General features: G+C 41.2%; 1 protein-coding gene across 18 annotated transcripts in view; it reads right to left on the bottom strand.

The window, feature by feature from the left end:
- The window catches only part of ablim1b (actin binding LIM protein 1b), a 161,598-nt gene that overhangs the window by 103,814 nt on the left and 42,757 nt on the right, over positions 1–15,027 (bottom strand). For 3 of the 18 annotated variants that reach the window (XM_073917616.1, XM_073917617.1, XM_073917623.1), the window contains exon 1: positions 13,927–14,151. The exons of 13 other annotated variants lie outside the window; for them this stretch is intronic. In XM_073917616.1, the coding sequence (XP_073773717.1) occupies positions 13,927–13,948 (22 nt within the window). In that variant the 5' untranslated portion in view covers positions 13,949–14,151. 18 annotated transcript variants of the gene reach the window in all.

Raw genomic sequence — 15,027 nt, 5'->3', positions numbered from 1 at the left:
TCTCCAGAAACAGTTTTATGGAGTCAATCTGGGGAATTTTTGGAGATTTGCATTTATTTATTCATATATTTTTATTATTATTTTATTTTATTTTATTTTATTTTTTTTGCTCAGTACTTTATTTTTTGTTTGCAAAACTTTCTTTTATTTTGCAAGTATATGTATGGCCCTAGATTGACATACAACATGCCAAAATGTTCTCTGATGTCTACATAGAAAGTATGTAATTTATGCACTATTTTTCCAAAAACAGGTCCATTTCCAACCTTGAGATGATGAGATGATTTGAGATGATGCATAAATTAGCATCAAACACTTATATTAAGCATATATATAAATATATAAATATATATATATATATATATATATATATATATATATATATATATATATATATATATATATATATATATATATATATATATATATATATATATATATATATATATATGCGTTACACTACAACAAACTAATTGTGACTAATTTCACAATATACATGTTAAACTAACACAAGATACATTTAAACTGACCTTAGTTATAACTCTTCGGTGTGGCATTTTATAAATCTATAATCTGTATATCCAGCATTTTGCTTTTTTTAACCAGCTGTGATTAGATAGGATACTTTATTTTTTTTTCTGGCCTGTTCATCACAAAGGAAGCAATGGTGTTTGAGGCTTTCAGTATGTAAATTCCATTTACTGAACTCTTTATTATGTACAGTATATCCAGATTTTCATCATATGGCACCTTTAAAAGTGGCTTAGAAAACAAATAATTCTATCTCAAATTTAGACTGAGCTAAATTCAAAGTCATTGTAGAATGTATTTTATACACACACCTGTTACATCAACTAAATTTTAAATTAACTTCATAAATAATGACAAGGCACAAACATATGTAATACAATACAAGATGATGTGTACATCATCTGTCCCTTAACACACACACACATACACATGGACACATTTAGAAAGCTTCTGATGGTGTTAAGCAGAGTTTACCACTGAATTATTCCAGCCTGTGTAGCTAAAAGAGTGTTTTTCAATCCTGAGGCAAAAGTGTGTTTGGAGTTGACTCAGAATGACTGTGCGTGTTTGTGTGAACAGCATGAGTCAATGTTTTACTCCTCACCACTGCCTCCAGCTGCCATTTTTAAACTACACAAAGCCAAACATTCCTCGTCATGAAGGTCTAAACCTTTTTTTGTCTCAGAGATCGTTCACCTCTGCTCTATTTAACCTTAAAACAAGCTCCGTACTAAGCTCAGTATTAGCTAACCTCTTGACTCAATTCTTGACCCCTGCTGACCTTTTGAATATTGGCCAAGTACAATGTCCGGTCAATCCACACGTGCCGCGTACTAAACAGAGCTTATTTTAGACACAGATGGGTATATTTTGGCTACTAGTAATGTGTTCAGGATAAAGTGTTCATTCAGTACTATGATTCTGTATTGGATTGTATTATATTTGTATTGTGATGAGCATCTGGCTCTCCTCCAGGCTTCGTCACGTCGGCCCTTACATTGCTGGCCTTCGTCCAGCCTTACAAATAGGGCTTGTGGCCAAAAGGAAGAACAGAGTTGGCAGCACATGATGAACATAGTCAACCATAAATTTAGTTGACGTCATATATAGGCATAGAAGTTTCAAATGTGCACCAGATTCTCCAAAATTGATTCCTATAATAGATGTTTAATAGAAGTTTTGATCTCACTTTATATTAAGTATCCTTTACTCATATGAACTAGCATCAAAATATAAATGCAATGTACTAAATATGTTTTGAAATGTATTGAATAATGCTTCTTGTGCTATTGAGGTGGCATAGAGGTAGGGTTAGGACAGGTTTTGTGGTATGGGTATGTTTAATGGTGGGTTAAGGAGTAAGGGATGGACCAACAGGGTAATGTGATAACCTAAGTTAATTACTCGCATTTGTTTAATCCAGTGTATGTGCAATGAAAAATATGTATTTACACAATAAAAACATTGTAAAGAATGATTTATTTCAGTGAAAGTATTGTACATCTTAGTTTGTAAAGTAGGACCAAAGTTTTTTTGTTTCTAAAAAAAAAATGCTTGCTGACATAGGCTACATTTATATTATTTTGTGAAATATTACTTCTCTTAATATTGTGAAATATTACGTCTATATATAAACTGACAGCAAAGCAGAATTTTCAGCAGTCATTACTCCAGTGCTTTTTTAAGAAATTATTTTAATTTGGTGGTCAAAGCAATTCTTATTATCAATGGTAAAAATAAATTGTGATGCTTTGTATTTCTGTAGAAATTGTATTTTTCAGGAAACTTTGATGAATAGAAAAGTTTTTACTTTTAACAGAAAATCGTTTGTCACTTTACAGACAATTTATGTGTAGTGTGTAAGCAATAGTATTATTAATTATTAATAATTAATTAATGAATTATTTATTTTCAGGAAACTTTGATGAATAGAAAAGCTTTTACTTTTAACAGAAAATCGTTTGTAACTTTACAGACAATGTATGTATAGTGTGTAAGCAATAGTATTATTAATTATTTATAATTAATTAATATTTAATAATAATGAATAAATAAATGAAAATGACAGACTCTGTTTTGTTTGAAAACTAGTGTATTTCTTAGGGCATGTTGGCAGGTTTAGTTCACTTCAGTTAAAATTGTGATTGGATTGTTAATGCGGTTAGTTTAAATAAGTGTTGAACGCTGCCATACCGAACAAGCAGACCACTGAAAACATGGATTTCAGTCCACTTCCAAACTAAATCTACAGCAGACAAACTGAAATATGAATACAACACAAACCAGTGGCACCTACATAAACCAAAAAAAGGAAATTATAACATAAGAAGTGACCATGAAAAGCACATAATAATTAATCATGTGTCAGGGTTCTGCCACTCTGATCTTGTAAATTCTTGTTTTGGTGGCGGATCTCTGACACTACTCGTGTCTGGTCCTGTTTCTGTCTCTGTGTGCGCGCGCGCCGTCGTGGGTGTACGCAGAGTGTGCGCGCTCCTGCTTGACGCGGCCGCGTGCGCGCTCTGCGTCCCTCAGACGCGTGCGCTCTTGTACTCGTGTTTGTGTTTTCGTCTGTCAGCAGCATGGTGTTTCATTCCCAGCGTCTCAGTCTTGTTGGTTTCGGTTTTGGTCGGCGCTGGGATGAAGCATGCATGCTGCATATGTGAGCGCATGGTGAGTTTTCATTCATCGTGTGCTCGTGTCTTGCGTCTTTTGTCAAAGCACGTGGCTCGGTGTTTACATTGTGGTCATGTGCTTTTGTCGTGTGCTTCAGTGTTGTGTTATGTGAGCGCATGGCTTGTATTGTCTCTCTGTGTCATGCGCTCTCCCGTCTATTGTCTAGTCCCACCCTCCTTGTTAACCCATTATTAGTTTGTCATGTTCACCTGTGTGTCAATTTACTTTTTGCTTTATAATCCCCCTCATGTTTTCAGTCCTTTGCGAGTTCGTCATCATATGTTGTCGATGTTTACCTGTCTTGCTGTGTCCAGTCCTGCCTTGTCGTGCCTGCCCAGTCAAGTTTGTTTGTTTGTTTGTTTGTTTGTTTGTTTGTTTGTTTGTTTGTTTGTTTGATTTATTGTTTGTTGTAGAAGTGTTTTCCCCCTCGGGGTTGTTTATTTTGCCTTTTATTTTATTTTTTAAATAATAAATCCTACTTCACTCTGCGCTTGGGTCCTTGCTCCTTTTTCCCTTTACCGGATCGTGACAGTACGAACTCGCCAAAAATGAGGACCCAGCAGAGTGAAGACAGCCCCTTCTCCAGCCGCATACTGCAGCTCATCAGTCTGCAGTCGCTGCGGCAACGTGGCATGAAGGTGGAAAGTTTTGCGGCTAAATTTTGTGTGGCAGCAGAGGGGCTGGGGTTTAATGATCAAGCCCTGGTGAACCTCCTTAACTATGCCCTCGACAAGCCCCTCAATATCCAGCAGATGCTGAAATTGGGAGGGCTATCTTACCATCAGTTTGTGGAGCATTTGGTTCATCAGGCTGCTTATGGCGAACATCCCAATCCCAGCTCTCTGTTGCCCTCTGCTCTGCAGCTAAAGGAGAGAGTGATCCTTCAAGAGAAGAGGATCCCTTACACCAGCGCCACCTCCCAACACATGTCCAGCCCGCAAGGGCTGACCCGCACTCAAAAGCGGAGGTTAAAGAGGAAGACCTCTGCTGCAGTGTCGGCTCCAGCCCCAGAGCGCCCTCCAGTGTCGGCTCCAGCCCCAGAGCGCCCTCCAGTGTCGGCTCCAGCCCCAGAGCGCCCTCCAGTGTCGGCTCCAGCCCCAGAGCGCCCTCCAGTGTCGGCTCCAGCCCCAGAGCGCCCTCCAGTGTCGGCTCCAGCCCCAGAGCGCCCTCCAGTGTCGGCTCCAGCCCCAGAGCGCCCTCCAGTGTCGGCTCCAGCCCCAGAGCGCCCTCCAGTGTCGGCTCCAGCCCCAGAGCGCCCTCCAGTGTCGGCTCCAGCCCCAGAGCGCCCTCCAGTGTCGGCTCCAGCCCCAGAGCGCCCTCCAGTGTCGGCTCCAGCCCCAGAGCGCCCTCCAGTGTCGGCTCCAGCCCCAGAGCGCCCTCCAGTGTCGGCTTTAGCCCCAGAGCGCCCTCCAGTGTCGGCTTTAGCCCCAGAGCGCCCTCCAGTGTCGGCTTTAGCCCCAGAGCGCCCTCCAGTGTCGGCTCCAGCCCCAGAGCGCCCTCCAGTGTCGGCTCCAGCCCCAGAGCGCAGCTCAGTGCCGGTCCCAGTCCGGCTCCTTGCCCTGCCGGCACCACCCAGACGTCTTGCCCTGCCGGCGTCAACCAGACGTCTAGCCCTGCCGGCACCAGCCCGGCGTCTTGCCCTGCCGGCATCAACCAGACGTCTTGCACAGCCGGCGCCTCCCAGACGTCTTGCCCAGCTGGCCCCAGCCCGGCTCCTTGCCCTGCCGGCTTCAGCCCGGCTCCTTTCCCTGCCGGCACCACCCAGACGTCTTGCCCAGCCGGCTCCAGCCCGGCACCTTGCCCTGCCGGCACCTACCAGACGTCTTTCCCTGCCGGTACCTACCAGACGTCTAGCCCTGCCGGCCCCAGCCCGGCTCCTTGCCCTGCCGGTCCCAACCAGACGTCTTGCCCTGCCGGCCCCAGCCCGGCTCTTTTCCCTGCCGGCCCCAACCAGACGTCTTGCCCTGCCGGCGCACCCCAGACGTCTTGCCCTGCCGGCGCACCCCAGACGTCTTGCCCAGCCGGCCCCAGCCCGGCTCCTGGCCCTTCCGGCTCCCCTCTGGTCTTCAGCCCCGCCGGCTCCCCTCTGGTCTTCAGCCCCGCCGGCTCCCCTCTGGTCTTCAGCCCCGCCGGCTCCCCTCTGGTCTTCAGCCCCGCCGGCTCCCCACAGGCCTTCATCCCAGCCAGCTCCCTACAGGCCTCCTGCCTTGCTATCCCAGGCCGATCCTCCTTGGGTTGTCCCTCCTGCTCCACCTTGGAGCATGCCTCTGCCACCCTGGACTGATCCTCCGGCTCCACCCTGGTTCCCTGCCGGGGTCCCTGACCCATTGCACCTGTCCTGGACTGTCCCTCCTGATCCTCCCTGGTTTTGCCCTCCCATCCCTCCCTTGTTTGTCTTGTTGGGTCTGACTTGGCTCCCCTCCCTCCCCCCCTTCATGTCTTGCCTGTTCACCTCCCTGTCTTGTGTTTGTTGATGTTGCCTGTTTTGTTGTCTTGTGGTGTTTCTTGTCTGTCTTGTACCTTGTTGGATGTTCCCTTTAGGGACGCCAGGTGGCGTCCCTTTTGGGGGGGGGGGTAGTGTCAGGGTTCTGCCACTCTGATCTTGTAAATTCTTGTTTTGGTGGCGGATCTCTGACACTACTCGTGTCTGGTCCTGTTTCTGTCTCTGTGTGCGCGCGCGCCGTCGTGGGTGTACGCAGAGTGTGCGCGCTCCTGCTTGACGCGGCCGCGTGCGCGCTCTGCGTCCCTCAGACGCGTGCGCTCTTGTACTCGTGTTTGTGTTTTCGTCTGTCAGCAGCATGGTGTTTCATTCCCAGCGTCTCAGTCTTGTTGGTTTCGGTTTTGGTCGGCGCTGGGATGAAGCATGCATGCTGCATATGTGAGCGCATGGTGAGTTTTCATTCATCGTGTGCTCGTGTCTTGCGTCTTTTGTCAAAGCACGTGGCTCGGTGTTTACATTGTGGTCATGTGCTTTTGTCGTGTGCTTCAGTGTTGTGTTATGTGAGCGCATGGCTTGTATTGTCTCTCTGTGTCATGCGCTCTCCCGTCTATTGTCTAGTCCCACCCTCCTTGTTAACCCATTATTAGTTTGTCATGTTCACCTGTGTGTCAATTTACTTTTTGCTTTATAATCCCCCTCATGTTTTCAGTCCTTTGCGAGTTCGTCATCATATGTTGTCGATGTTTACCTGTCTTGCTGTGTCCAGTCCTGCCTTGTCGTGCCTGCCCAGTCAAGTTTGTTTGTTTGTTTGTTTGTTTGATTTATTGTTTGTTGTAGAAGTGTTTTCCCCCTCGGGGTTGTTTATTTTGCCTTTTATTTTATTTTTTAATTAATAAATCCTACTTCACTCTGCGCTTGGGTCCTTGCTCCTTTTTCCCTTTACCGGATCGTGACATCATGGCATTTTTTTTTTGTTGCAACATTGCTTATTACAGCTCAATAGCGCATTTCACTTGCTTTGTATTTTCTTTATTCCACTTAACATATTTGTGAATATAGACCTAGTTTTTATGTTTTTTTTCTTGAGTATTGTTATCTGAAATGTAAAAAAAAATACATTGAATTGATCATTTTTATTTTATGCCAGATACCATTAGTAATAAGTAAAGATTGATTAGTAATATTCATTGGTAAGAGTTCAACTTGTTCAACTTTAAAGGCGATTCTCTGAATATTTCATTAATATTTTTAATAATTTGGGGTCTGTGGTCACATTTATTAAGCTTTTGACATGTTGTCAGGTGATAAATTAAACTTTCCTCAAACGTGGAATTGACCTCATATCCTTTTTTTGGTTCAGGCCACACAAACAAACCCATTTAGAAAATCTTTCTAGCTTGGCATACATCAGGGGTAGCCATCAGGGGTAGCCATTTAACGATAGTTCTCTCCGCCTCCCGTGCCTGTCACAATGTGCCTCAATCTCTGTCTTGGCTGCATCAGATAAACAGCACAGTGATGGATATGAAGGAAGCAGATCTCACGTGACGTTTGTGAGAAATACTACAGTAAAAACTTTACCAAGCTTTTGACATGTTGTCAGGTGATAAATTCAACTTTCCTCAAACGTGCATTTATTCCCACACACAGCATTGTTTTAAATGTTTAGTCTCAAAATTGACCTCATATTCTTTTTTTGGTTCAGGCCACACAAACAAACCCATTTAGAAAATCTTTCTAGCTTGGCATACATCAGGGGTAGCCAACCCTGTAACTGGAGAGCCACCTTCCTGCAAATTTCAGTTGCTACCCATATCAAACACACCTGAACCAATTAATTAGGGCCTGAACACCACGTGATAATTACAGGCAGGTGTGTTTGATATGGGTTGTAACTGACATCTGCTGGAAGGTGGCTCTCCAGGAACAGGGTTGGCCACCTCTGGCATACATAGTGAACATATAAAAATGTATACAAATATAAGATAAATGGAGCAAAATACTGCACAGCCATTTACAATTTGTTTCATTTAATTTACTATCAGCATAATTCATTATATTTCAACAGTGGAAATCTGCAGATGATGATGCTTCATCATTTAATTAGAATAAATATCCTAATATACTTATATAATCTCATCAGTTCATTTAGCAATGTGTCAAATTGTTGGACTTCGGGTTACTATAGTGGGAATCACTTATATTATTAGATTCAATGCAGTTACCCTTAAAACCCAAATTTAAAAAAAATCTGCTTTGCTTAAAGTTTTTAAATTTCAGTTCAAAGGTGAAAATACACAACTATTATGTCACCATTTGCTGTCTGTATACTCATATGTTAATGACATGGATAATAAAAAATCAAAACAGACAGACAGTATATCAAATTAAGGGAAATATCATTGTTGGTTAAGGTAATATATACTCTGTCATGCTCACCAATAAATTTAAATCACCAGTCGGGCAAAGGACAAATACCTTTGTTCAAACGTGATAAGAGTATCTGCAGCACAGCCTGTGGGCCCCTTGAGATCAGTCACTGAAGTAATGAACCCACAGGTATAATGACAGTCATGTGAACACAAACACACTCACACACACACACACACACACACACACACACACACACACACACACACACACACACACACACACACACACACACACACACACACACACACGCAAAAGCACACACACACACACACACACACACACACACACACACACACACACACACGTTAGTTTCTGTATTTGATTTTTGCTTTGAAAGTTCCCGACATTATCCCACGATTCCCTTTCAAAGAGCATTCAGCCATTCTGAACTTTCCCTGACATTAAAAGCGATTAAAAGGCATTTCAGGCCAGCTATTTCCCAAAAAGCAAATAAGTCATGAGGCAAATGTAGAGACGCGTCTGAAAATAAAATCACTGATATTTTGCCCAACTTTTGGATATCATGTGTTCAAATAATGTGGGTAAAATTAGAACTGGAACAGCAAAATTTTAATATTTGGAGTAATAATTTAACACATAATTCACATAATTTTTTTCTGCTGCATGATACAAATGGATTTTTCTGTCACTATGGATTTCTTCCTTTAATAATTGTAAATAATGTAAAATCAGTTTATGTATTTAAACAAAAATAATCTTAAGGGCACCTTTACCCCTATTTTTAAGATTTAGGATCAGTCTTTTATGTCTCCAGAATGTGTATGTAAAGTTTAAGCTCAAAACACCCATCAGATTATTTATTATACTTTTCAGGATATTGGGATTTTCTGCTCTGGACAAAATGTAGCTGTTTTTGTGGCTTGTGCCTTTAACGATAGTTCTCTCCGCCTCCCGTGCCTGTCACAATGTGCCTCAATCTCTGTCTCGGCTGCATCAGATAAACAGAACAGTGATGGATATGAAGGAAGCAGATCTCACGTGACGTTTGTGAGAAATACTACAGTAAAAACTTTACCAATGATTATTTGATGTATTTGTTGGGGAGTTAATTCAGGCCTTTCTGCAATGATGAGTCACACACAATGTCGTTACAAAGTTCACACACATACACACACAGACAGCGCGCACGTTTAACTTTGCACTGCTTTGCATGGCAAATGTGACAGGATACACATCATTATCCACTGCTGTATGGACATCCATTATGTTAATGTTTGAAATAAACCTGATTTAACGTCCGCAAACCGTGATTGAAGTATTTTCTTTTATAATTGTACTAACATCCTGTTGTAGTGATGAAGTAAAGGCGGTAAAATCGCTGTAATTCATAACAAACATGCACTGTTTTAAACACATTTTAAACTTGTAAAGCTCATTCTTGGTCACATTTGATAATGATTGATGATCACAGCGAGCTCAACAGATCTTTTAATCCCGTTTGCTTTGCGCACGACCAGTCTTGTTGATATGATTATATGCATTACTACTAACACATGTTAATACATGGCGGTCAATCAATTCAGTGGGAGGGGAAACCGCACTCATACATCACGTATGTGGTGGGCCTCAGAATGGAAGGGATTTGGATCCTATTTTAAGGTCAGGAAATTTTAAAAAGAGACTTATTGTCTTCCACTGTCACTCCAGTATGACTTTGGACACACTATACACACACAGTTCTGTCCAAACAGCTAACAAAAGACGAATTTCATTATAGCTGTGCTTTAATATACCATTTAAAATATTTAACATTTTCAATAACAATGCTAAAAAATGTTATTAAGCAATAAACACTATAATAATAAAACAATTGCAAAGCGACTTTGGTCGGTTGTTCAAAACGTTTGAAAAATGTAAATAAAAACAATTTCTGTATTTAGTAAAAATATCCTTATATTGATTCTTCATTCATTCATTTTCCTTCGGCCTAGTCCCTTGTTTATCAGGGGTCACCACAGCAGAATGAACTGCCAACCCAGAACTGGGAATCATTCATTCATTTCTTCATTTTCTTGTCGGCTTAGTCCCTTTATTAATCCGGGGTCGCCACAGCGGAATGAACCACCAACTTATCCACCAACTTAAACCACCAAGCTTATTTAGCCTACCCAATTCACCTGTACCCCATGTCTTTGGACTGTGGGGGAAACCGGAGCACCTGGAGGAAACCCACGCGAAGGCAGGGAGAACATGCAAACTCCACACAGAAACGCCAACTAAGCCGAGGTTCAAACCAGCGACCTTCTTGCTGTGAGGCGACAGCACTACCTACTGCGCCACTGCCTTGCCGCTGGGAAATATTGCTTCTTTAAAAATGTATGTTTTTAGATCAGTTTATAAAAACAATTTCTGCTGACATTAGTCTGTGCTATATACTATTTATATACTATAGATACTCAGCTTATGCAAAAAGTAAACACTTAGCCAATAAACCTTTTATACAGTAAAAAACAAATAAGTGCAGCGAAGGAGAGTCCTTAGACACAGTGTCTTTTGTCTGACTTTGGCAAACTATCTCTGTCCTAAAATATAGGGTTACAAAAATGGTATATCTATTCCTCTGAGATCAATAAAGTATGTAATATACTCAGCACAACAGCACATTTTCAGACCAACAAGCTCTTCTATCATGTGAAGCTCTGCGTAACTATTTATAAAAAGGTTATCAGATTTCCTGTATGTGGCTTTGATGTGATTGAGTTGTGCTGAGCAGTTGATTTAACCAATAATAGTACAGACAGGTTGAGTTTGAATGAGTGTGAATGTGAAGAAAGACTGAATCAGACCTTTTAGCTACATGCATTGGGGAGATGGACAGTCTGTAAATGCCAGAGACAGTTCGGACAGAGGTTAATCTTGACCAGTTGATACAGTTGAATTTAATGGGATTAATATTTACTTATATTTTAAACAATGCAAATAAGGGCAACGCGGTAGCACAGTGGGTAGTAAGATCGCTTCACAGCTAGAAGGTCGCTGGTTAGAGCCTCGGTTGGGTCAGTTGCTGTTTCTGTGTGGAGTTTGTATGCTCTCCCCGTGTTTGCGTGGGTTTCCTCCGGGTGCTCCGGTTTCAAGTCCAAAGACATGTGCTATAGATTAATTTGTTAAGCTAAATTAGCCATAGTGTATGTGTGTGAATGCAAGTGTGTATGGGTGTTTCCCAGTGTTGGGTTGCGGCTGGAAGGGCATCTGCTGTGTAAAACGTGCTGGATAAGTTGGTGTTTCATTGCGCTGTGGCTAACCCTGATTAATAAAGGGACTAAGCCAAATAGAAAATGAATGAATGAATATACATTCAGTTGTGTATTATGCCAGTTATAGCATATGTCAATGCACCAAATAACAGTCTAACTCACTCTACACATTCAATAAATCCACATTACATCTTATACATGCATGTGTCTGTGTGTGAATCTAGGTGTGTGTCTGAGGTGGCTTTGCAGTGTGTGTGTATATGTGTGTGTTGTGCTGTGCTGTGATTCACTCGGGGTTCGGCCTCAGCAACAGACCAGTCATCGGCCGGTTGCCATGGCTACAGCGCTAGGCTAAATGCATTATTGAGTTGAATCTCCTGCACAGAACACGTTCAGCTTTACCACAGCATCATCTACTCCTGATAACACACTAAACATCCTTCATCTGCGTCTCTGAAACGCGACGAGGGAAACAACCCTTTACTGAGAAGCCCTGAACGGGGCCGAACGCTGTGCACTGCCTGCATTCGGTAAATAATTCAATAGCTGCTACATTCCTACATAGTATTACACAACACCTCTGCTGGAAACTGTGCCATGTCAAGCTCCTTTTATTGAGTAGCAGTCCTATATCGGATGTTTTAGCAGATCGTTTTAATTAGGACTGGGTTAACATGATAATGAAGGGTTTCTGATTCTGCAGATGTTCTGGTGAATAATGCGGATTCCCTCATCTGGTAATCTTCAAAAGTTACTGCCTCTGAGTCCTGCGCAAATGAGTCAGAAAGTCAGGCATATTCCCACACATTTACCCATCATGCTTGCTGATGAACTGATAGAAAACAAATCGATTTGGTTAGTATTCAGAGTATTATTCATCATCATTTTCTTTTCGGCTTAGTCCTTTTATTAATCTGGGGTCGCCACAGCGGAATGAACCACAAACTTATCCAGCAAATGTTTTACGCAGTGGATGCCCTTCCAGCTGTAATCCATCAGTGGGAAACACCCACGCACACTCATTTACACTCATGCACTACTGACAATTTAGCTTACCCAATTCACCCATAGTGCATGTCTTTGGACTGTAGCACTCTGTGCCACCGTGACACCCGTATTCAGTGTATATATTTTTTATTTTCACACATCCTTCCTCATTCTCATGTAAATCCTGTGAGTAAAAACTTCCAGTGTTAAACAGGCCAATCAGAAAAACTGTTTACAGCTTGTTTGAACACAAAATGTAGAATATACAGATAATAGATTTATTCAATGCTAGCCCAAAGAGGCATACAGTCAGTTTAAATGGATTTTTTATTATTTTAACATTTAATATTGTAAAATTAGTAACAAATGTTTGTAATGTAACACATATGTAGAAAAAAAACACACTTAAACTGCTTAATATATGTGTAATATAATACATATACTGCTTAATATAAGTGCAAATGCATGCATCATGTCATATCAATCAGCTCTAACAGGGCATTTACTGTAATCACCATGACGCCTTTATTTTAACAATGTACGTCAAACAATATATATATTGAATTTTATCATATATATAAGAAATACTGCACATTTCATTTAGTTTTATACCCATTTTACACAATATATACCCTGAATTAACTATACAATATTTAAAACCAACAATGCACACTATTCAGTGAGTTTAGTCAGTTTAGTTTAAGTAATCTTAAAGGGCACGTATTTTACCCCTTTTTCAAGATTTAAAATACGGTTGTGGTGATGAAGTAAAGACAGTAAAATTGCTGTAATTCATTACAAGAATGTACTGTTTAAAAGACATTTCAAACTTATTGTTTAGACTCATTCTTGATCAAATTTTATGATGATTGATGATCACAGAGAGCTGAACAGATCTTTTACTCCCGGTTGCTTTGTGCATGTTCTGTCTTGCTGAAATGATTATACTGTCAATCAATTTGGTGGGCGGGGAAACCACATTCCTATGTCACGGTGCGGTGGGCCTCAAAAGGGGAGGGATTTGGATCCTATTTTAATGTCGGGAAATTATAAAAAGAATTGTTGTCTTTATATCACCCCAATATGACTGTGGATACACTATACCAAACAGCTTCCAAAAGATCATCGGTGCCCTTTAAATTAAAAAACAAAAACAAAAAAAGCAAAAACAAAAAAATGGATTATTCTTTCAGTTTTTAACAAATTTACACATTATATGAAATCAAATATGCACTGCTTTAAAAATAATTTACTCTTGAATATGAATATAAACTTAACTAACACAAACTATCCACTGAGAACATTGTCAATGTATTTCCAAACTATTAACAAGCGAATATTGCTTCCTATTCTGCAACTAATAAATTCCAGTCATGTACTGATAATCTCCAAACACTCATATGACAACCAACTAATCAACCAGTCGGACACATATCAGTGTCTCACAGCACCACAATGTTCCCTTCTGCAGTGTCTCATTCATTTTCATACACCGCAATCCTTCCAGAGCACCAAACTGTCCTTCCTATACAGCACATCCAGCACACACACAAATCTCCCACATGCTGGCCTGGATTTCTCCACCTCTCTCTCTCTCTTTCTCTCTCTCTCCCTGAATCCCCACCCCAAAAAAAGCCATTCTACCTTTCTCCTTCACCATGACCATTGGCTCCTCAGTGTCTTCTGAAGCTCTGATGAGGAGGATCAGAGGGGGACCTGATTCTTCCTTCCTTCCTCCTTTCCTTCTGCTTTATTGAATCCAAATGTGAGGAGACGACGGAAGAGAGAGAGAGAGACAGAGAGAGAGAGAGAGGGAGAGAAAGAGAGGGAGCGAGAGATGACAGCAGAAAGAGCTCGCACTCTCAAACTAAAGCAGCCGCTCAGCAACTGCTGGCTTGGTCTTCGTTTGTCGAGCAGATTCACCCCCCCCTCCCTTCGCCTCCTCTTCCTACACACGCACACACACACACACACACGCATACAGTATTTGTGTGTGTACGTGTGTGTCTTTGTGGACTCTGCCCTGGCTCTTCTGAAATAACCAGGTTGCAGCTGCCGTGTGACAAATGCAGATTCCACAGCTATAATCCCTCCCAGTTCCAGACACCACCTTAAATTCTTCAAACAGAGGGACATGAGGCTTGTTTTTATATGCTGCACATTTCGCCCTCACACACAAACATACTGTATTGTTTGAAGATCTTGATTTTTAAAGGGTGATACTGATTGCTATTTTTTTTAAAAGCCAAGACAATGGAAATACATAGGGAAAAAAACTCATAGTTGTCATCAAACTTCCCCAGATAATGAGTTTTTGTCTAAGAAATATTCTGAAATGTTATATTTAGCCTAAATATGTAAACGACACATTGCTTAATTGATTATGCACTAATTTGCATACACTGTACATTGCTTCCGACAGGCGTGAAATATACTTGCAGTGGTAGCCAGATTGAAACACACTATTTACCCACATCGAACAAACAGTAAACTAAGTGCGACAAACAAAACATATTTCAACTTTGAACAATAATTTAATTTATCATGACACTATTATCCACTGTTTCTTTTCAATGGGTTAAAGTAAAAAGACTGTTGAAATAAAAAATAAATTATGCTTTTTGCTATTCAGGAGCCATGTGCACCCACTAACAGTTCGAATCTGCTTCTCTCTCTCTCTTTCAAGTTCAAAGCAAACTTAAATGCCAAAGCATTTTACTTTAGATGTGTATATAAAATAGCCTA

Source organism: Danio rerio, chromosome 12, assembly GCF_049306965.1.
Source record: "Danio rerio strain Tuebingen ecotype United States chromosome 12, GRCz12tu, whole genome shotgun sequence".
NCBI classification, from domain to species: domain Eukaryota; kingdom Metazoa; phylum Chordata; class Actinopteri; order Cypriniformes; family Danionidae; genus Danio; species Danio rerio.
The sequence above is the reverse complement of the archived record's forward strand: the minus strand, read 5'-3'. Positions and strand labels throughout refer to the sequence as shown.